Source organism: Carcharodon carcharias, chromosome 5 (assembly GCF_017639515.1).
Source record: "Carcharodon carcharias isolate sCarCar2 chromosome 5, sCarCar2.pri, whole genome shotgun sequence".
Lineage (NCBI taxonomy): Eukaryota > Metazoa > Chordata > Chondrichthyes > Lamniformes > Lamnidae > Carcharodon > Carcharodon carcharias.
In genome coordinates, this window is record NC_054471.1 from 1,423,489 (window position 1) to 1,448,905 (window position 25,417).

Below are 25,417 nucleotides of genomic sequence, written 5' to 3' on the forward strand. Positions count from 1 at the left end.
AGGAAAGTCTCACTACAACTGGACTGGTCGTGGGTGAGAGCGTACCTCGAGCACTGGGTACAGATTCAGTCTCCTTACCTGAGGAGGGATATACTTGTATTGGAGGCAGCTCACAGAAGGTTCACTCACCTTATTCCAGGGATGAAGGGGGTTGTCTCCTGAGGAAAGGTTTTGCTGGTTGGGGTTATACGAACGTAGGAATTAGGAACAGGAGGAGGCCATTCGGCCCCTCAAGCCTGCTCTGCCATTCAATAAGATCGTATCTGATCTGAATGTAACCTCAACCCCACATTCCTGCCGACCCCCAATAACCTTTCACCCACTTGTTAATCAGGAATCTATCTAGCTCTGCCTTAAAAATATTCAAAGATTCTGCTTCCACCTCCCTTTGAGTGGAGTTTAGAAGAATGAGAGGTGATCTTACTGGAAGATATCAGATTCGGAGGGGATTTGACAGGGTAGAAGCTGCGAGGATGTTACCCCTCGTGGGGGAATCTGGAACCAGGGGCGACAGTTTAAAAGTAAAGTGTCTCCCATTGAGGACAGAAGTGAGGAGGAATTGCTTTGAGTCTGTGACATTCATTTGCCATAACCTCCAGGGCTATGGGCCTAACGCTGGAAACTGGGGTTAGTATAGCCAGATCTTTGTTGCCTGGGGAGGGCATGATGGGCCGAATGGCCTCCTTGTGTGCTGTAAACCTCTATAAGTCTGTGAGTTCTTCTGTCTGAGGCTGGTTAATATTTGCAATCCTCTAGCCCAGGAGCAGTGGAGGCTCATTGAATATATTCAGGACTGAGTTAGACAGATTTCTAATTGACAAGGAAGTGGAGGGTTAGGGGGAGAGACAGGAAAGTGGAGTCGAGGGTTAGAGGGGGAGACAGGAAAGTGGAGTCGAGGGTTGGGGGAGAGACAGGAAAGTGGAGTCGAGGGTTAGGGGGAGAGACAGGAAAGTGGAGTCGAGGGTTGGGGGGGAGACAGGAAAGTGGAGTCGAGGGTTAGGGTGGGGGAGACAGGAAAGTGGAGTCGAGGGTTGGGGGGAGAGACAGGAAAGTGGAGTTGAGAGTTGGGGGGAGACAGGAAAGTGGAGTCGAGGGTTGGGGGGGAGACAGGAAAGTGGAGTCGAGGGTTAGTGGGGGGAGAGACAGGAAAGTGAAGTCGAGGGTTAGGGTGGGGGAGAGACAGGAATGTGGAGTCGGGGGTTGGGGGGGGAGAGACAGGAAAGTGGAGTCGAGGGTTAGGGTGGGGGAGAGACAGGAAAGTGGAGTCGAGGCCATGATCAGATCACCCAGGATCTTATTGAATGGGGGAGCAGTTTCGAGGGGCCGAATGGCCTCCTCCTGCTCCTATTACTTAGGTTCTTAGTTTCTTATGAGTTTGTGCTCTCTGTCATTGTGTGATATCTCTCTCCGTCAGAGTCTTAATCTCTCTCTCTCTCTCTTTCTCTCCCTCCCTCCTCCCCGACAATAGCAAAATACTAATGCTGGGAACCTGAAAGTGGGCCTAATCATGCTGAAAATACTCGGCATGCCAGCCAGCAGCTGTGGTGAGAGAAGCAGACTTATAACCTTTCATCATCAAACCATCTTGTCTCTTTCTCATTCCCCAGCACTGAAGATAATCTCTCTGATAGACACTGACAGCAGTAGCTGTGCTGATGTGGCTTCAGTCCAGTCCAGTAGCACAGTGGGCAGTTCGGACATTGAGAGTTTGGACATTGAGAGTTCGGAAATGGAGGAACAGAGTGAGGAGGGAGAAACTGAGGAGAATCCCATTTACTATTTCATCTGACTTGCTGCTGAGACTCTCTGTCTATGTGGAGGGGAGAACCCTCGGAGGGTAGGGAGGGAGTGAGCTGGGATTCTCTGGGGCTGGGGGAGGGGTGGGCTGGGTTTTGGGGGTGGGGGTGAATGGGGATTCAGAGGGGCTGGGTTTTGGGGGTGGGGGAGGGAGTGAATGGGGATTCAGAGGGGCTGGGTTTTGGGGGTGGGGGTGAATGGGGATTCAGAGGGGCTGGGTTTTGGGGGTGGGGGTGAATGGGGATTCAGAGGGGCTGGGTTTTGGGGCTGGGTTTGGGGGGTGGGGGTGAATGGGGATTCAGAGGGGCTGGGTTTTGGGGGTGGGGGTGAATGGGGATTCAGAGGGGCTGGGTTTTGGGGGTGGGGGTGGGGGTGAATGGGGATTCAGAGGGGCTGGGATTTGGGGGTGGGGGTGAATGGGGATTCAGAGGGGCTGGGATTTGGGGGTGGGGGTGAATGGGGATTCAGAGGGGCTGGGATTTGGGGGTGGGGGTGAATGGGGATTCAGAGGGGCTGGGTTTTGGGGGTGGGGGTGGGGGTGAATGGGGATTCAGAGGGGCTGGGATTTGGGGGTGAGGGTGAATGGGGATTCAGAGGGGCTGGGTTTTGGGGGTGGGGGTGGGGGTGAATGGGGATTCAGAGGGGCTGGGATTTGGGGGTGGGGGTGGGGTGAATGGGGATTCAGAGGGGCTGGGTTTTGGGGGTGGGGGTGGGGGTGAATGGGGATTCAGAGGGGCTGGGATTTGGGGGTGAGGGTGAATGGGGATTCAGAGGGGCTGGGTTTTGGGGGTGGGGGTGGGGGTGAATGGGGATTCAGAGGGGCTGGGTTTTGGGGGTGGGGGTGGGGGTGAATGGGGATTGAGAGGGGCTGGGATTTGGGGGTGGGGGTGAATGGGGATTCAGAGGGGCTGGGATTTGGGGGTGGGGGTGAATGGGGATTCAGAGGGGCTGGGATTTGGGGGTGGGGGTGGGGGTGAATGGGGATTCAGAGGGGCTGGGTTTTGGGGGTGGGGGTGGGGGTGAATGGGGATTCAGAGGGGCTGGGTTTTGGGGGTGGGGGTGGGGGTGAATGGGGATTGAGAGGGGCTGGGATTTGGGGGTGGGGGTGAATGGGGATTGAGAGGGGCTGGGATTTGGGGGTGGGGGTGAATGGGGATTGAGAGGGGCTGGGATTTGGGGGTGGGGGTGAATGGGGATTCAGAGGGGCTGGGATTTGGGGGTGGGGGTGGGGGTGAATGGGGATTCAGAGGGGCTGGGTTTTGGGGGTGGGGGTGGGGGTGAATGGGGATTCAGAGGGGCTGGGTTTTGGGGGTGGGGGTGGGGGTGGGGGTGAATGGGGATTCAGAGGGGCTGGGTTTTGGGGGTGGGGGTGGGGGTGAATGGGGATTCAGAGGGGCTGGGTTTTGGGGGTGGGGGTGAATGGGGATTCAGAGGGGCTGGGTTTTGGGGGTGGGGGTGAATGGGGATTCAGAGGGGCTGGGTTTTGGGGGTGAGGGTGAATGGGGATTCAGAGGGGCTGGGATTTGGGGGTGGGGGTGAATGGGGATTGAGAGGGGCTGGGATTTGGGGGTGGGGGTGAATGGGGATTCAGAGGGGCTGGGATTTGGGGGTGGGGGTGAATGGGGATTCAGAGGGGCTGGGATTTGGGGGTGGGGGTGAATGGGGATTCAGAGGGGCTGGGATTTGGGGGTGGGGGTGAATGGGGATTCAGAGGGGCTGGGATTTGGGGGTGGGGGTGAATGGGGATTCAGAGGGGCTGGGCTTTGGGGGTGGGGGTGAATGGGGATTGAGAGGGGCTGGGCTTTGGGGGTGGGGGTGAATGGGGATTCAGAGGGGCTGGGATTTGGGGGTGGGGGTGAATGGGGATTCAGAGGGGCTGGGTTTTGGGGGTGAGGGTGGGGGTGAATGGGGATTCAGAGGGGCTGGGATTTGGGGGTGGGGGTGAATGGGGATTCAGAGCGGCTGGGCTTTGGGGGTGGGGGTGAATGGGGATTCAGAGGGGCTGGGATTTGGGGGTGGGGGTGAATGGGGATTCAGAGGGGCTGGGATTTGGGGGTGGGGGTGAATGGGGATTCAGAGGGGCTGGGATTTGGGGGTGGGGGTGAATGGGGATTCAGAGGGGCTGGGATTTGGGGGTGGGGGTGAATGGGGATTCAGAGGGGCTGGGTTTTGGGGGTGAGGGTGGGGGTGAATGGGGATTGAGAGGGGCTGGGATTTGGGGGTGGGGGTGAATGGGGATTGAGAGGGGCTGGGATTTGGGGGTGGGGGTGAATGGGGATTGAGAGGGGCTGGGATTTGGGGGTGGGGGTGAATGGGGATTCAGAGGGGCTGGGATTTGGGGGTGGGGGAGGGAGTGAGCTGGGTGGGGGGTTCTCTGTGTTTGATAATCTGGTCAGTGAGAGTTCACTTTGGAGAGTGGAGCTGTGACTTCCTCAGTGCAGGAACTGCATTGTACTGCCCCCTGGCTGGAGGCAGAGGCACTGCTGCAGCCTCTACTTTGTTCAATAAATGCTGTATTTTCTATGATTCACTGTGTCCCGTACAACACGGAGAGATTATCACCGTGGCTCTGCTCTCTCCCCACACCCTGACCGCAGCTCATTATTGAAAGATTCTTCATCGACCTCTCCCTGTGCTAAAAGATTGTGAACGGCAGAATGGGTTGCGAGAATTCTGTATTCACCCATCCACCGGCCGTGAGAACTCGCTCCTCAAATCCCCTCACCAAGTCTAACAATAACTCACAACACCGACCACTTCTTGAGTTTTCAACTTTTTATTGAATGAGAAACATTAACAGAGACCATATCCCACAGAGAGGAGCCTAGAATTACCTGACCCCCCCCCCCCACCCCCCAAAGCCATGCTGAGAATGATATAAGAGTGATTGGACCCAGTCAGGAGATCCGACTGAAGGGCATTGGCTGCTAGATCCAGAGATGAGCACTGAAGGAGAAGCAAGCAGTGAAGAAGCTGATCCCACATACACGGCCAGAACTGAAAAGCTTTAGTCCCTCAGGAAATGAGAATGTGTCCCTCAGACAGAACGGAGACTCTGATTATAGCCCCACACACGAGGGTCCGACTGAACATCCCAGATCCAGCGATGGTCCTCACGACCTACAGCCAAACTAGCCCATGACGAGGCTCAGCCACTGTGGAGAAGAGAGAGAGCAGTCAGTGCAGGGCTGGGATGGGAACGAGGTCACAGTGGAGAGGTCGCCTGCTCACCTGGTTGACGTTGAGCTCGATGACTCCATCTTCATCCTTGGGCAGAGAGTAGAACATTTCTGAAAGAGACAGAGGATCAGTGAGAAGCAGCTGACATAGCAACCACTGGACACCCAACCTGACTGCTGACCCCTAACCCTGACCCCAACCCAACCCCTAACCCGACTGCTGACCCCAGTCCGGAGGCTCTTGCTGGAGATGCCGTTAGGAAACGCTGGGTGAGCTTCAGACTTACTGAATATGGCCTCAAGGCGAATAAGACAGGAAACAAAGTTGTCAAAATCGAGGGTGAGGTTATCCAGGTCGGAATATCGGGACACGATGATCTGGGACAACTGGTTATTCAGGTGAAAACCTGGAGAGACAGAAAGATACAGAAAACTCAAATTTACACTGTGACCAGCACTGACCTCACCCTTCAGGGACTGAATAACCTCCTCCTGTTCCTGTGTAACAGACTCAAGAGGGGCTGAATGGCCTCCTCCTGTTCCTGTGTAACAGGCTCGAGAGGAGCTGAATGGCCTCCTGTTCCTGTGTAACAAGCTCGAGGGGCTGAATGGCCTCCTCCTGTTCCTGTGTAACAGGCTCGAGAGGGGCTGAATGGCCTCCTCCTGTTCCTGTGTAACAGGTTCGTGGGGCTGAATGGCCTCCTCTTGTCCTGTGTAACAGACTCGAGAGGGGCTGAATGGCCTCCTCTTATTCCTTTAACCCATGCTGCAATGGATTCTCACCAGCTTCCTCCACAGCAGCTCGCATCTCAGTGGAGCTCATGGTGCCTGACTGGTCCAGATCATTCTTCTTGTAGATTTTCTGTAAAAATTAACAACACAAATTGTTTGAATCCAATGCTACCCTGCAACCCCTTCGTAACCCATTACCAAGCATCACTAATAAATACAGCTTCATCACTGTCAGCGTGCCATTATTCACCGTTGGATGGCTTGTTCTAAAGACATGGTCGAAACATCTTCCTTGACAGTCAATGTCTTTCCATTGCTAAACCCCCCACATCAACATCCTGGGGGTTAACCATTGATAATTCCCTTTATCTCTTTCACAAGATGTAGGCATCGCTGGCTGGGCCAACATTTATTGCCCAACCCTAATTGCCCTTGAGAAGGTGGTGGTGAGCTGCCTTCTTGAACCGCTGCAGTCCATGTGGTGTAGGTACACCCACAGTGCTGTTAGGGAGGGAGTTCCAGGATTTTGACCCAGCGACAGTGAAGGAACAGTGATATATTTCCAAGTCAGGATGGTGAGTGACTTGGAGGGGAACTTCCAGGTGGTGGTGTTCCCATCTATCTGCTGCCCTTGTCCTTCTAGTTGGTAGTGGTCGTGGGTTTGGAAGGTGTTGTCTAAGGAGCCTTGGTGAGTTCCTGCAGTGCATCTTGTAGATGGTACACACACTGCTGCTACTGTGCGTCAGTGGTGGAGGGAGTGAATGTTTGTGGATGTGGTGCAATTCAAGCGGGGCTACTTTGTCCTCAAAGCCTGCTTTGACTCCCCAAAGCCTGTCCACCATCTACAAGGCACAAGTCAGGAGTGTGATGGAATACTCCCCACTTGCCTGGATAAGTGCAGCTCCCACAACACTCAAGAAGCTCAACACCATCCAGGACAAAGCAGACCTGCTTGATTAGCACCCCATCCACAAACATTCACTCCCTCCACCACCGACGCACAGTAGCAGCAGTGTGTGTACCATCTACAAGATGCACTGCACGAACTCACCAAGGCTCCTTAGACAGCACCTTCCAAACCCATGATCACTACCATCTAGAAGGACAAGGGCAGCAGATAGATGGGAACACCAGCACCTGGAAGTTCCCCTCCAAGTCACTCACCATCCTGACTTGGAAATATATCGGCCGTTCCTTCACTGTCGCTGGGTCACAATCCTGGAACTCCCTCCCTAACAGCACTGTGGGTGTACCTACACCACATGGACTGCAGCGGCTCAAGAAGGCAGCTCACCCCCACCTTCTCAAGGGCAATTAGGGATGGGCAATAAATGCTGGATCAGCCAGCGACACCCACATCCTGTGAATGAATTTTTTAAAATTTAAATGTAAAAATAAAAATAACTGTCTTGATGTCACTTATGTTGCTCTGTGTTAAATAAGGTGATAGCGACGCCACAGTGAATTCCCAGCAACATTCTGATATGTTAAAGAGCGAGAGAAATACAGGTCAATGCTGTAGCTCACAATTCCCACCCCCCTCATTACTGGTTTCAATCTGACCACACCAACCTTACCAGAAATTTCTGAATCTTGTCCCACAGTGTCTTAAATTCCACCAATCCCAGTTGGCCATTTCCATCTTTCTGTTGGTCATTCAGTTAAGCAAAACCTTTGGTGGCACAGAGTTAAATCACAGGAACAGGAGAAGGCCATTCAGCCCCTCGAGCCTGTTACACAGGAACAGGAGGAGGCCATTCAGCCCCTCGAATCTGTAATCACAGGAAAAGGAGGAGGCCATTCAGCCCCTCGAATCTGTAATCACAGGAATAGGAGGAGGCCATTCAGGCCCTCAAATCTGTAATCACAGGAACAGGAGGAGGCCATTCAGCCCCTCTCGAGCCTGTTACACAGGAACAGGAGGAGGCCATTCAGCCCCTCATGAGCCTGTTACACAGGAACAGGAGGAGGCCATTCAGCCCCTCGTGAGCCTGTTACACAGGAACAGGAGGAGGCCATTCAGTCCCTTGAGAGTATTACAGAATCACAGAATTTTAACAGCACAGAAGGCGGCCATTCAGCCCATCGCCTCTACACTGGCTCTCCAAATGAGCATTATGACTCAGTGCCATTGCCCTGCCTTTTCCCCATATCCCTGCACATTCTGTCTGTTCAATCATCTATTGCCCTCCTGAATGCCTCGATTGAACCTGCCTCCAACACACTTCCAGACAGTGCATTCCACACCCAAACCACTCGCTGGTGAAGGTTTTTTTCTCACGTCACATTTGATTCTTTTGCAAATCACTTTAAATCTGTGCCCTCTTGTTCTTGTTCCTTTTATGAGTGGGAACAGCTTCTCCCTATCTACTCTTTCTAGCCCCCTCATGATTTTGAACATCTCTATCAAATCCCCTCTCAGCCTTCTCCTCCCCAAGGAGAACAGTCCCAACCTCTCCAATCTGTCCTCAAAGCTGAAGCTTCTCATCTCTGGAACCATTCTTGTAAACCTCTTCTGTACTCTCTCCAATGTGTTCACATCCTTCCTATAGTGTGGTGCCCAGAACTGTACACAATATTCCAACTGAGGCCTAACCAGTGTCTTATATAAATTCAGCATAACCTCCCTGCTCTTGTACTCTATGCCCCTATTAATAAAGCCCAGGATACTATATGTTTTATTAACTGCTCTCTCCACCTGTCCTGCCACCTTCAATGATCTATGCACACATACACCCAGGTCTTTCTGCTTCTACACCCCCTTCAAAATTTCACCCTTTAGTTTATATTGTCTGTCCATGTTCTTCCTACCCCATTGAACTTCTATCTGTCACCTATCTGCCCACTCCACCAACTTGTCTATGTCCTCTTGAAGTTCCACACCATCCCCCTCACAGTTCACAACACTCCCAAGCTTTGAATCGTCTGCAAACTTTGAAATTGTCCCCTGTACACCAAGATCTAGATCATTAATATATATCAGGAAAAGCAAGGGTTCCAATTCCGACCCCTGGGGAACTCCTCTACAAACCCTCCTCCAGCCCGAAAAATATCCATTGACCATTACTGCTTCCTATTTTTCAGCCAATTTTGTATCCATGTTGCTACTGTCCCTTTTATTCCATGCGCAATAACTTTTCTCACAAGTCGGTTGTGTGGCTCTGTGTCAAATGCCTTTTGAAAGTCCATGTACACCACATCAACAGCATTACCCTCATCGACCTTTTCTGTTACCTCTTCAAAAAACTCCAGCAAGTTAGTTAACCATGATTTCCCCTTTAGACATCCAGGTAGCTCTTCCTTATCAACCCATGTGACTGCTAATTCAATCCTGAATAATTGTTTCTAGAATCTTGCCCACCTGAAGTTAAACTGACTGGTCTGTAATTGCTGGGCTTCTCCTTACAACCTTTTTTGAACAAGGGTGTAATGTTTGCAATTCTCCAGTCCTCTGGTACCTCCCCTGAGTCTAGGGAAGACTGAAAGATTATGGCCAGTGACCCTGCAATTTCTACTCTCACTTCCTTCAATATCCTTGGATGCTTCTCATCCGGTCCCAGTGCCTTGTTTAAACACCCACAGTCTATTCAACACTTCCTGCTTATCAATTCTGAACCCTTCTAGTGACAGAGTTTCCGCATCTGTCACCATGGCCCGGGTACCATCTACCTCCTTGGTAAAGACGGATGCAAAGAATTCATTTAATACCTCAGGCATTGTCCCTTCATCCATGTGTAAATTCCCTTTTAGGTCCCTAATCAGCCCTACTCCTCCTTTTACCGTCCTTCTACCAATCACATGCCTATAGAAGACTTTGGGATTCCCCTTTATGTTGGCTGTCAGTCTTCTCTCATAATCCCTCGTTGTTCCTCTAATATGCTTTTTCACCTCCCCTCTGAACCTTCTGTATTCACAGGATCACACAGTGCAGAAGAGGCCCTTCGGCCCATCGAGTCTGCACCGACACGTGAGAAACACCTGACCTACCTACCTAATCCCATTTACCAGCACTTGGCCCATAGCCTTGAATGTTATAATGTGCCAAGTGCTCATCCAGGTACTTTTTAAAGGATGTGAGACAACCCACCTCCACCACCCTCCCAGGAAGCACATTCCAGACCCTCACCACCCTCTGGGTAAAAAAGTTTTTCCTCACATCCCCCCTAAACCTCCTGCCCCTCACTTTGAACTTATGTCCCCTTGTGACTGACCCTTCAACTAAGGGGAACAGCTGCTCCCTATCCACCCTGTCCATGCCCCTCATAATCTTGTACACCTCGATCAGGTCACCCCTCAGTCTTCTCTGCTCCAACAAAAACAACCCAAGTCTATCCAACCTCTCTTCATAACTTAAATGTTTCATCCCAGGCAACGTCCTGGTGAATCTCCTCTTGGTTCTCAATTGTATTTTCTACCTGACACCTGTCATTAGTGCACTTTTTCTTCTTTATCTTAATTTCAATCTCCTTTCTCATCCAGGGAGCTCTGGATTTATTAGCCCTACCTTTCCCTTTCGATGGAATATTCCTTGACTGTGCCCGAACCAATTCTTTTTTGAAGGTAGCCCATTGTTCAGCTACAATTTTTCCTGCCAATCTTTCGTTCTAAAACAAAAACAGAATTACCTGGAAAAACTCAGCAGGTCTGGCAGCATCGGCGGAGAAGAAAAGAGTTGACGTTTCGAGTCCTCATGACCCTTTGACCGAACTGATTTTTTTGTCAGGGTTGGACCTGAGAGAATGGAGTGCAGTAAGTTCAGAGAGAGAGAGGAGCAGAGAAATTGAGACGACTAATGTCGCACCGACAGTTCTCAATGAAAAGATCAAGAGAAGGTAAGAATCCAGAGCGCAGGGTCCAGGTGGAGGGAGAATATTGGAGGAGGGTGAAAGGATCCGTTGAATGGGGAGAGGACTCCTGCCCAAAGAAGTGAGCCCGGAGACGAAGACAGCAGAAGAAGAGTTCAGCATCGTGCCGAGCCCGAAATTCATTGAGGTGAGGGCGTAAGGGTATGAAACTAAGTCCTTTGCTGAGCACTGAACGTTCAGCATCGGAGAGGGGAAGGTCAGGGGGTATAGTGAATACACGGCTGGGGTTGGGACTGGAAGAAAGGGTGGGGACGGAGGAACAGGCAGGGGTGGAGGGTCCTAGATGGGTGTTGGTGTCGATGAGTTGTTGTAGCTTGCGTTCCTTAGCACTTGAGAGAAAGAGAAAAAGTTTCTTGTTGAGGCGTCGGATGAGACGAAGAATAAAACGAAACTGGGGGCACGCGCAGCTTTGAAAGTTCAGTCGAAGGGTCATGAGGACTCGAGACGTCAACTCTTTTCTTCTCCGCCGATGCTGCCAGACCTGCTGAGTCTTTCCAGGTAATTCTGTTTTTGTTTTGGATTTCCAGCATCCGCAGTTTTTTTTGTTTTTAATCTTTCATTCCAGTCTATCTGTCCCAGCTCTGTTCTTGCCCCATCGAAGCTGGCTCTTGTCCAGTTAATTATTTTTACTCTGGATTACCTATCGTCCTTTTCTATCATCATCCGAAAACACACAATTCAATGATCTATGTCTCCTAAATGATCCCCCACAGACACTTGATCTACTTGGCCCACCTCATTTCCAAGAGCCAGGTCTAACAGTGCATCTTTTCCTGTTGGATTGGACACATACTGCTGTAGAAAATTCTCCTGATCTCAATCTAGGGACTTTTGCCCCTCTCCACCCTTTACACTACCACTGTCCCAGTCTACATCCGGGTAATTAAAGTCCCCCATTATAACAACTCTATAATGCTTGCATCTCTCTGTAATTTCCCTGCAGATTTGTTCCTCTACGTCCTTCTCACTGTTTGACGGTCTATAGACTACACCGAGCAATGTAATTGCACCCTTTTTGTTCCTTAGCTCCAGCCAAATTGATTCAGACCTCGAACCCTCTGGGACATCCTCTTTCTCCAGCACTGCAATGCTCTCCTTAACCAATACCACCACCCCTCCTCCTTTCCTATCTCTTCTGAAAACCCTGTGCCCAGGAATATTTAACACCCAGCTCTGCCCTTCCTTGAGCCAGGTCTCTCTTATCGTTACAGAGGACCATGAGGTCATTCAAACCCACAGACCTGTTGCACGGGAACCGGAGGAGGCCATTCAGCCCCTCAAGCCTGTTACACAGGAACAGGAAGAGGCCATTCAGCCCCTCGAGCCTGTTACACAGGAACATGAGGTGGCCTATCAGCAAGAGTGAGTAAAGGATACATCCATGAGGTTCACCATATTGCGACAGGTTTCCAGGCCAAATCCATCAGTTTTAATGTCCGAGCCTAGACGTGAACAAACACAGCACGGTGTAATTACAGAGAGAAACACAGCACGGCGTCAGTATGGAGAGAAACACAGCATGGTGTCAGTACGGAGAGAAACACAGCACAGTGTCAGTACGGAGAGAAACACAGCACGGTGTCAGTACGAAGAGAAACACAGCACGGTGTAATTACAGAGAGAAACACAGCACGGTGTCAGTACGAAGAGAAACACAGCACGGTGTAATTACAGAGAGAAACACAGCACGGTGTCAGTATGGAGAGAAACACAGCACGGTGTCAGTACGGAGAGAAACACAGCACGGTGTCAGTACGGGGATAAACACAGCACGGTGTCAGTACGAAGAGAAACACAGCACGGTGTCAGTACGGGGATAAACACAGCACGGTGTCAGTACGGAGAGAAACACAGCACGGTGTCAGTACGGGGATAAACACAGCACGGTGTCAGTAAGGAGAGAAACACAGCACGGTGTCAGTACGTAGAGAAACACAGCATGGTGTCAGTACGGAGAGAAACACAGCATGGTGTCAGTACGAAGAGAAACGCAGCACGGTGTAATTACAGAGAGAAACACAGCATAGTGTCAGTGCGAAGAGAAACACAGCACGGTGTCAGTACGAAGAGAAACACAGCACGGTGTCAGTACGGAGAGAAACACAGCACGGTGTCAGTACGGAGAGAAACACAGCACGGTGTAATTACAGAGAGAAACACAGCACAGTGTCAGTACGAAGAGAAACACAGCACGGTGTCAGTACGAAGAGAAACACAGCACGGTGTCAATACGAAGAGAAACACAGCATGGTGTAATTACAGAGAGAAACACAGCACAGTGTCAGTACGGAGAGAAACACAGCACGGTGTCAGTACGGAGAGAAACACAGCACGGTGTCAGTACGGAGAGAAACACAGCACAGTATCAGTACGGAGAGAAACACAGCACGGTGTCAGTATGGAGAGACACACAGCACGCTGTCAGTATAGAGAGAAACACAGCACGGTGTCAGTACGGGGATAAACACATCACGGTGTCAGTACGGGGATAAACACAGCACGGTGTCAGTACGGAGATAAACACAGCACGGTGTCAGTACGGAGATAAACACAGCACGGTGTCTGTACGGAGAGACACACAGCACGGTGTCAGTACGAAGAGAAACACAGCACGGTGTCAGTACGGAGAGAAACACAGCACGGTGTCAGTACAGAGAGAAACACAGCACGGTGTCAGTACGGAGAGAAACACAGCACGGTGTCAGTACGGAGAGAAACACAGCACGGTGTCAGTACGGAGAGAAACACAGCACGGTGTCAGTACGGAGAGAAACACAGCACGGTGTCAGTAAGGAGAGAAACACAGCACGGTGTCAGTACGTAGAGAAACACAGCATGGTGTCAGTACGGAGAGAAACACAGCACGGTGTCAGTACGAAGAGAAACGCAGCACGGTGTAATTACAGAGAGAAACACAGCACAGTGTCAGTGCGAAGAGAAACACAGCACGGTGTCAGTACGAAGAGAAACACAGCACGGTGTCAGTACGGAGAGAAACACAGCACGGTGTAATTACAGAGAGAAACACAGCACGGTGTCAGTACGGAGAGAAACACAGCACGGTGTCTGTATGGAGAGAAACACAGCACGGTGTCAGTATGGAGAGACACACAGCACGGTGTTGGTATAGAGAGAAACACAGCACAGTGTCAGTACGGAGAGAAACACAGCACGGTGTCAGTACGGAGAGAAACACAGCACGGTGTCAGTACGGAGAGAAACACAGCACGGTGTCAGTACGGAGAGAAACACAGCACGGTGTCAGTACGGAGAGAAACACAGCACGGTGTCAGTACGGGGAGAAACACAGCACGGTGTCAGTACGGAGAGAAACACAGCACAGTGTCAGTACGGAGAGACACACAGCACGGTGTAATTACAGAGAGAAACAGAGCACTATGTCAGTACGGAGAGAAACACAGCACGGTGTCAGTGCAGAGAGACACACACCACGGTGTCAGTACGAAGAGAAACACAGCACGGTGTAATTACAGAGAGAAACACAGCACAGCGTCAGTACGGGGATAAACACAGCACGGTGTCAGTACAGAGCGACACACAGCACGGTGCCAGTACGGAGAGAAACACAGCACGGTGTCAGTACAGAGCGACACACAGCATGGTGTCAGCCTGAATGGGTATTTCCTCTGTGAATTCAGTGTTATTATCCCGAGTCCCAAGCACCCTATCTAATTTATCACTTACGACTTGAAACCACTTTGTTCAGAATTCGCTGAAGACCAAATGCAGAAATTTCTTGCCCCTGAATGAGAGAAAAGTAATTTTCAACCTGAAAAATTAGACCCCAATCAAAATCCTCGAAATTCCTTCCCAATGCCTAAACAAACCTTTCCACAAGACCCACAACAAATAGCTCCTGCCTCAATGCACCCATCATCAAACTCCCAATTCCAACACATCAACTCAACTCAGCGCGCCATTCCTAAATACCACTAACCACCACCCTGACCAATGTGATAAACACCGCCCAGTACCACACCCCAAACACCCCTAAACATCAACCCAAACATCACCCTAAACACCCCTAACTCTCACCCCAAACACCCCTAAATATCACCCCAAACACCCCTAAACATCACCCTAAACACCCCCTAAACATCACCCTAAACACCCCTAAACATCACCCCAAACACGCCCTAAACATCACCCCAAACACCCCCTAAACATCACCCTAAACACCCCCTAAACATCACCCTAAACACCCCTAAACATCACCCCAAACACCCCTAAACATCACCCCAAACACCCCTAAACATCACCCCAAACACCCCTAACTCTCACCCCAAACACTCCTAAACATCACCCTAAACACCCCCGAAACATCACCCTAAACACCCCTAAACATCACCCCAAACACCCCTAAACATCACCCCAAACACCCCTAACTCTCACCCCAAACACTCCTAAACATCACCCCAAACACCCCTAAACATCACCCCAAACACCCCTAAACATCACCCCAAACACCCCTAAACATCAACCCAAACACTCCCAAAACATCAGCCCAAACACACCTAAACATCACCCTAAACACCCCCTAAACATCACCCTAATCACCCCTAAACATCACCCCAAACACCCTTAAACATCACCCTAAACACCCCCTAAACATCACCCCAAACACCCCTAAACATCACCCCAAACACCCCTAAACATCACCCCAAAAACCCCTAAACATCACCCTAAACACCCCCTAAACATCACCCTAAACACCCCCCTAAACACCCCCTAAACATCACCTCCATCACCCCAAACACCCCTAAACATCACCCCAAACACCCCAAAACATCACCCTAAACACCCCCTAAACATCACCCCAAACACCCCTAAACATCACCCCAAACACCCCTAAACATCATCCTAAACACCCCCTAAACATCACCCCAAACTCCCCTAAACATCACCCTAAACATCACCCCAAACACCCGTAAACATCACCCCAAACACCCCCTAAACATCACCCTAAACACACCTAACTCTCACCCCAAACACTCCTAAACATCACCCCAAACATCACCCCAAACACCCCTAAACATCAACACAAACACTCCCTAAACATCAGCCCAAACACCCCTAAACATCACCCTAAACACCCCCTAAACATCACCCCAAACACTCCTAAACATCACCCTAAACACCCCATAAACATCACCCCAAACACTCCTAAAGATCACCCTAAACACCCCCTAAACATCACCCCAAACACCCCTAAACATCACCCTAAACACCCCCTAAACATCACCCTAAACACCCCCTAAACATCAACCCAAACACTCCCTAAACATCAGCCAAACACCCCTAAACATCACCCTAAACACCCCCTAAACATCACCCTAAACACCCCTAAACATCACCCCAAACACCCCTAATCATCAACCCAAACACTCCCTAAACATCAGCCCAAACACGCCTAAACATCACCCTAAACACCCCCAAAACATCACTGCAAACACCCCTAAACATCACCCTAAACACCCCCTAAACATCACCCCAAACACCCCTAAACATCACCATAAACACCCCCTAAACATCACCCCAAACACTCCTAAACATCACCCTAAACACCCCCTAAACATCACCCCAAACACCCCTAAACATCACCCCAAACACCCCTAAACATCACCCCAACCACCCCCTAAACATCACCCCAAACACCCCTAAACATCACCCCAAACACCCATAAACATCATCCTAAACACCCCCTAAACATCACTCCAAACGCCCCTAAACATCAACCTAAACAACCCCTAAACATCACCCCAAACACCCCTAAACATCACCCCAAACACCCCTAATCATCAACCCAAACACTCCCTAAACATCAGCCCAAACACGCCTAAACATCACCCTAAACACCCCCAAAACATCACCCCAAACACCCCTAAACATCAACCTAAACACCCCCTAAACATCACCCCAAACACTCCTAAACATCACCCTAAACACCCCCTAAATATCACTGCAAACACCCCTAAACACCCCCTAAACATCACCCCAAACACCCCTAAACATCACCATAAACACCCCCTAAACATCACCCCAAACACTCCTAAACATCACCCTAAACACCCCCTAAACATCACCCCAAACACCCCTAAACATCACCCCAAACACCCCTAAACATCACCCCAACCACCCCCTAAACATCACCCTAAACACCCCTAACTCTCACCCCAAACACCCCTAAACATCACCCTAAACACCCCCTAAACATCACCCCAAACACCCCTAAACATCACCACAAACACCCTTACACATCACCCTAAACACCCCTAGACATCACCCCAAACACCCCTAAAAACCACCCCAAACACCCCTAAACATCACCCCAAACACTCCTAAACATGACATAAACACCCCCAAATCATCACCCCAAAAACCCCTAAACACCATCCCAAACACCCCTAAACTTCACACCAAACACTCCTAAACATCACCATAAACACCCCCAAATCATCACCCCAAACACCCCCAAATCATTACCCCAAACACCCTTAAACATCACCCCAAACACCCCTAAATATCTCCCCAAACACCCCCAGACATCACCCCAAACACCCCTAAACATCACCCTAAACACCCCTAAATCTCATCCCAAACACTCCTAAATATCACGCCAAATACACCTAAACATCAACCCAAACACTCCCTAAACATCACCTCAAACACCCCAAACATCACCCCAAACACCCCTAATCATCACCCCAAACACCCATAAACATCACCCCAAACACCCCTAAACATCACCCCAAACACCCATAAACATCCCCCCAAACACCCGTAAACATCCCCCCAAACACCCCTAAACATCACCACAAACTCCCCTAAACATCACCACAAACACCCCTAAACATCGCCCCAAACACCACTAGACATCACCCCACCCTTATACATCACACCAAACACCCAGAAACATCACCCCAAACACCCCTAAACATCACCCTAAACACCCCTAAACATCACCCCAAACACACTTAGACATCACCTAAACATCACGCCAAACACCCCTAAACATCACCCTAAACACCCCCTAAACATCACCCCAAACACCCCTAAACATCACCCCAAACACCCCTAAACATCACTCCAAAGACACCTAAACATCACCCCAAACACCCCTAAACATCACCCTAAACACCCCCTAAACATCACCCCAAACACCCCTAAACACCCCCTAAACATCACCCCGAACACCCCTAAACATCACCCCAAACACCCCTAAACATCACCCCAAACACCCCTAAACATCACCCTAAACACCCCCTAAACATCACCCCAAACACCCCTAAACATCACCCAAACACCCCTAAACATCACCCTAAACACCCCCTAAACATCACCCCAAACACCCCTAAACATCACCTTAAACACCCCCTAAACATCACCCCAAACACCCCTAAACATCACCCTAAACACCCCCTAAACATCACCCCAAACACCCCTAAACACCCCCTAAACATCACCCCGAACACCCCTAAACATCACCCCAAACACCCCTAAACATCACCCCAAACACCCCTAAACATCACCCCAAACACCCCTAAACATCACCCTAAACACCCCCTAAACATCACCCCAAACACCCCTAAACATCACCCCAAACACCCCTAAACATCACCCTAAACACCCCCTAAACATCACCCCAAACACCCCTAAACATCACCCTAAACACCCCCTAAACATCACCCCAAACACCCCTATACATCACCCTAAACACCCCCTAAACATCACCCCAAACACCCCTAAACATCACCCCAAACACCCCTAAACATCACCCTAAACACCCCCTAAACATCACCCCAAACACCCCTAAACATCACCCTAAACACTCCCTAAACATCAGCCCAAACACGCCGAAACATCACCCTAAACACCCCCTAAACATCACCCCAAACACACCTAAACATCACCCTAAACACCCCCTAAACATCACCCCAAACACTCCTAAATATCACCCTAAACACCCCCTAAACATCACCCCAAACACCCCTAAACATCACCCCAAACACCCCTAAACATCACCCCAAACACCCCAAAACATCAGCCCAAACACAGCGAAACATCTCCGTAAACACCCCCTAAACATCACCCCAAACACTCCTAAATATCACCCTAAACACCCCCTAAACATCACCCCAAACACCCCTAAACATCACCCCAAACACTCCTAAACATCACCCCAAACACCCCTAAACATCAACCCAAACACTCCCTAAACATCAGCCCAAACACTCCCTAATCATCAACCCAAACACCCCTAAACATCACCCCAAACACCCCTAGACATCGCCCTAAACACCCCCTAAACATCACCCCAAACACCCCTAGACATCACCCTAAACACCCCCTAAACATCACCCCAAACACTCCTAAACATCACCCTAAACACCCCCTAAACATCACCCTAAACACCCCCTAAACATCACCCCAAACACCCCTAAAGATCACCACAACCACCCCCTAAACATCACCCTAAACACCCCTAAACATCACCACAAACTCCCCTAAACATCACCACAAACACCCCTAAACATGGCCCCAAACACCACTAGACATCACCCCACCCTTATACATCACCCCAAACACCCAGAAACATCACCCCAAACACCCCTAAACATCACCCTAAACACCCCTAAACATCACCCCAAACACCATTATACATCACCCCAAACACCCCTAAACATCACCCTAAACACCCCCTAAACATCACCCCAAACACTCCTAAACATCACCCTAAACACCCCCTAAACATCACCCCAAACACTCCTAAACATCACCCCAAACACCCCTAAACATCACCCCAAACACCTCTAAACATCACCCCAAAGAAACCTAAACCTCACCCCAAACACCCCTAAACATCACACTAAACACCCCCTAAACATCACCCCAAACACCCCTAAACATCACTCTAAACACCCCTTAAACATCACCCCAAACACCCCTAAACATCACCCCAAACACCCCTAAACATCACCCCAAACACCCCTAAACATCACCCTAAACACCCCATAAACATCACCCCAAACACCCCTAAACATCACCCCAAACACCCCTAAACATCACCCTAAACACCCCCTAAACATCACCCCAAACACCCCTAAACATCACCCTAAAGACCCCCTAAACATCACCCCAAACACTCCCTAAACATCAGCACAAACACCCCTAAACATCACCCTTAAACACCCCCCAAAACATCACCCCAAACACCCCTAAAAATCACCCTAAACACAACCTAAACATCATCCCAAACACCCCTAAACATCACCACAAAAACCCCTAAACATCACCCCAAACACCCACTAAGCATCACCCCAAACACCCCCTAAACATCACCCCAAATGTCCCTAAACATCACCCTAAACACCCCCTAAACATCACCCCAAACACCCCTAAACATCAGCCCAAACACCCCTAAACATCACCCTAAACACCCCCTAAACATCACCCCAAACACCCCTAAACATCACCCTAAACACCCCCTAAACATCACCCCAAACACTCCTAAACATCACCATAAACACCCCCTAAACATCACCCCAAACACCCCTAAACATCACCCCAAACATCCCTAAACATCACCCCAACCACCCCCTAAGCATCACCCTAAACACCCCTAACTCTCACCCCAAACACCCCTAAACATCACCCTAAACAACCCCTAAACATCACCCTAAACAACCCCTAAACATCACCCCAAACACCCCTAAACATCACCCCAAACACCCCTAAACATCACCCCAAACACTCCTAAACATTACCATAAAGACCCCCAAATCATCACCCCAAACACCCCCAAATCATCACCCCAAACACGCCTAAACATCACCCTAAACACCCCCTAAACATCACCCAAACACTCCTAAACATCACCCCAAACATCCCTAAACATCACCCCAACCACCCCCTAAACATCACCCTAAACACCCCTAACTCTCACCACAAACACCCCTAAACATCACCCTAAACAACCCCTAAACATCACCCCAAACACCCCTAAACATCAGCCTAAACACCCCGAAACATCACCCTAAACACCCCTAAAAATCAACCTAAACACCCCCAAAACATCACCCCAAACACCACTAAACATCACTCTAAACACCCCTAAACATCATCCCAAACACCCCTAAGCATCACCCCAAATACCCCTAAACATCACCCCAAACACCCTTATACATCACCATAAACACCCCCTAAACATCACCCCAAAAACCCCTAAACATCACCCTAAACTCCCCCTAAACATCACCCCAAACACCCCTAACTCTCACCCCAAACACCCCTAAACATCACCCCAAATACCCCTAAACATCACCCCAAACACCCCTAGACATCACCCCAAACACCCCTAAACATCACCCCAAACACCCCTAAACATCACCCCAAACACCCCTAAACATCACCCCAAACACCCTTATACATCACCCTAAACACCCCCCAAACATCACCCCAAACACCCCTAAACATCACCCCAAACACCCTTAAACATCACCAAAAACACCCATAAACATCACCCTAAACACCCCCAAATCATCACCCCAAACACCCCTAAACATCACCCCAAACACCCCTAAACATCACCCCAAACACCCCTAAACATCTCACCAAACACCCCCAAACATCACCCTAAACACCCCTAAACATCACACGAAACATTACCCTAAACACCCCTTAAAGATCACCCCAAACACCCCTAGACATCACCCCAAAAACACTTAAACATCATCCCAAACACCCATAAGCATCACCCTAAACACCCCGAAGTATCACCGTAAACAACCCTTAAAGATCACCCCAAACACCCCTAAACATCACACCAAACACCCCTAAACATCACCCCAAACAGCCCTAGACATCACCCCAAACACCCGAAACATCACCCCAAACACCCCTAAACATCACCCCAAACACCCCTAAACATCACCCCAAACACCCTTATACATCACCTAAACACCCCCTAAACATCACCCCAAACATCACCCCAAACACCCCTAAACATCACGCCAAACACCACAAAATATCACCCAAAACACCCCTAAACATCACCCCAAACACCCCTAGAAATCACCCCACCCTTATACATCACCCCAAACACACCTAAACATCACCCCAAACACTCCTAAACAACAGCCCAAACACCCCTAAACACCACCGCAAACACCCCTAAACATCACCACAAACACTCCTAAACATCACCCTAAACACCCCCAAATCATCACCCCAAACATCACACCAAACACCCCTAAGCATCTTCCCAAACACCCCTAAACATCACCCCAAACACCCCTAGACATCACCCCAAACACCCCTAAACATCACCCCAAACACCCTTAAACATCACCCCAAACACCCTTAAAGATCACCCCAAACACCCCTAGACATCACCCCACACACCCTTAAACATCACCCCAAACACCCTTAAACATCACTCTAAACACCCATAAACATCACCCTAAACACCCATAAACATCACCCTAAACACCCCGAAACACCACCCCAAACACCCCTAAACATCAGCCTAAACACCCCGAAACATCACCCTAAACACCCCTAAAAATCAACCTAAACACCCCCAAAACATTACCCCAAACACCACTAAACATCACTCTAAACACCCCTAAACATCACCCCAAACACCCCTAAACATCACCCCAAACAACCCTAGACATCACCCCAAACACCCCTAAACATCACCCCAAACACCCTTATACATCACCATAAACACCCCTTAAGACCTCAAACACACCTAAACTTCACCCTGAACACCACTAAACATCACCCCAAACACACCTAAACGTCAACCCAAACACACCTAAACATCACCACAAACACTCCTAAACATCACCCTAAACACCCCCATATCATCACCCCAAACATCACCCCAAACACCCCTAAACATCACCCCAAACACCCTTAAACATCACCCCAAACACCCATAAACATCACCCTAAACACCCCCAAATCATCACCCCAAACACCCCTAAACATCACCCCAAACACCCCTAAACATCACCCCAAACACCCCTAAACATCACCCCAAACACCCCTAAACATCTCACCAAACACCCCCAAACATCACCCTAAACACCCCTAAACATCACTCTAAACATTACCCTAAACACCCCTTAAAGATCACCCCAAACACCCCTAGACATCACCCCAAAAACACTTAAACATCATCCCAAACACCCATAAGCATCACCCTAAACACCCCGAAGTATCACCGTAAACAACCCTTAAAGATCACCCCAAACACTCCTAAACATCACCCAAGCACCCCTAAACATCACCCCAAACAGCCCTAGACATCACCCCAAACACCCGAAACATCACCCCAAACACCCCTAAACATCACCCCAAACACCCCTAAACATCACCCCAAACACCCCTAAACATCACCCCAAACACCCCTAAACATCACCCTAAACACCCCCTAAACATCACCCCAAACACCCCTAAACATCACGCCAAACACCACAAAATATCACCCCAAACACCCCTAAACATCACCCCACCCTTATACATCACCCCAAACACTCCTAAACATCACCCCAAACACTCCTAAACAAGAGCCCAAACACCCCTAATCACCACCCCAAACACCCCTAAACATCACCACAAACATCACACCAAACACCCCTAAGCATCTTCCCAAACACCCCTAAACATCACCCCAAACACCCCTAGACATCACCCCAAACACCCCTAAACATCACCCCAAACACCCCTAAACATCACCCCAAACACCCCTAAACATCACCCCAAACACCCTTAAAGATCACCCCAAACACCCCCAGACATCACCCCACACACCCTTAAACATCACCCCAAACACCCATAAACATCACCATAAACACCCATAAACATCACCCTAAACACCCATAAAAATCACCCTAAACACCCCGAAACACCACCCCAAACACCCCTAAACATCAGCCTAAACACCCCGAAACATCACCCTAAACACCCCTAACAATCAACCTAAACACCCCTAAACATCACCCCAAACACCTCTAAACATCACCCCAAACACCGCTAAACATCACCCCAAAAACCCCTAAAGATCACCCCAAACACCCTTATACATCACCATAAACACCCCCTAAACATCACCCCAAAAACCCCTAAACATCACCCTAAACTCCCCCTAAACATCACCCCAAACACCCCTTACTCTCACCCCAAACACCCCTAAACATCACTACAAATACCCCTAAACATCACCCCAAACACCCCTAGACATCACCCCAAACACCCCTAAACATCACCCCAAACACCCCTAAACATCACCCCAAACACCCCCTAAATATCACCCCAAACCACCCCTCTCACGCCAAACACCCCTAAACATCACCCCAAACACCCCTAAACATCACCCCAAACACCCTTAAACATCACCCCAAACATCCATAAACATCACCCTAAACACCCCCAAATCATCACCCCAAACACCCCTAAACATCACCCCAAACACCCCTAAACATCACCCCAAACACCCCTAAACATCTTACCAAACACCCCCAAACATCACCCTAAACACCCCTAAACATCACTCTAAACATTACCCTAAACACGCCTTAAAGATCACCCCAAACACCCCTAGACATCACCCCAAAAACACTTAAACATCATCCCAAACACCCATAAGCATCACCCTAAACACCCCGAAGTATCACCGTAAACAACCCTTAAACATCACCCCAAACACCCCTAAACATCACCCCAAACATCCCTAGACATCACCCCAAACACCCGAAGCATCACCCCAAACACCCCTAAACATCACCCCAAACACCCCTAAACATCACCCCAAACACCCTTATACATCACCTAAACACCCCCTAAACATCACCCCAAACACCCCTAAACATCACGCCAAACACCACAAAATATCACCCCAAACACCCCTAAACATCACCCCAAACACCCCTAGAAATCACCCCACCCTTATACATCACCCCAAACACACCTAAACATCACCCCAAACACTCCTAAACAACAGCCCAAACACCCCTAAACACCACCCCAAACACCCCTAAACATCACCACAAACACTCCTAAACATCACCCTAAACACCCCCAAATCATCACCCCAAACATCACACCAAACACCCCTAAGCATCTTCCCAAACACCCCTAAACATCACCCCAAACACCCCTAGGCATCACCCCAAACACCCCTAAACATCACCCCAAACACCCCTAAACATCACCCCAAACACCCTTAAAGATCACCCCAAACACCCCTAGACATCACCCCACACACCGTTAAACATCACCCCAAACACCCTTAAACATCACCCTAAACACCCATAAACATCACCCTAAACACCCATAAACATCACCCTAAACACCCCGAAACACCACTCCAAACACCCCAAAACATCAGCCTAAACACCCCGAAACATCACCCTAAACACCCCTAAAAATCAACCTAAACACCCCCAAAACATCACCCCAAACATCACTAAACATCACTCTAAACACCCCTAAACATCACCCAAACACCCCTAAACATCACACTAAACACCCCTAAACATCACCCCAAACATCACCCCAAACACCCCTAAACATCACCCCAAACACCCTAATACATCACCATAAACACCCCCTAAACATCACCCCAAAATCCCCTAAACATCACCCTAAACTACCCCTAAACATCACCCCAAACACCCCTAACTCTCACCCCAAACACCCCTAAACATCACCCCAAATACCCCTAAACATCACCCCAAATACCCCTAAACATCATCCCAAACACCCCCTAAATATCACCCCAAACAACCCTCTCACCCCAAACACCCCTAAACATCA

The 25,417-nt window shown here is 49.6% G+C and overlaps 1 protein-coding gene across 1 annotated transcript in view; it reads right to left on the reverse strand.

Annotated features, from left to right (window-relative positions):
* Positions 1-4,557: 4,557 nt before the first annotated feature.
* The window catches only part of LOC121278077 (calpain-2 catalytic subunit-like), a 310,699-nt gene continuing 289,839 nt past the window's right edge, over positions 4,558-25,417 (reverse strand). Inside the window, exons 10-16 of the mRNA XM_041188134.1 lie at positions 14,279-14,411; positions 11,951-12,015; positions 7,286-7,354; positions 5,760-5,838; positions 5,264-5,383; positions 5,029-5,087; positions 4,558-4,952 (exon numbers count right to left, since the gene is read on the reverse strand). Of these exons, the coding sequence (XP_041044068.1) occupies positions 4,929-4,952; positions 5,029-5,087; positions 5,264-5,383; positions 5,760-5,838; positions 7,286-7,354; positions 11,951-12,015; positions 14,279-14,411 (549 nt within the window). The 3' untranslated portion in view covers positions 4,558-4,928. The remainder of the gene's footprint in view (positions 4,953-5,028; positions 5,088-5,263; positions 5,384-5,759; positions 5,839-7,285; positions 7,355-11,950; positions 12,016-14,278; positions 14,412-25,417) is intronic.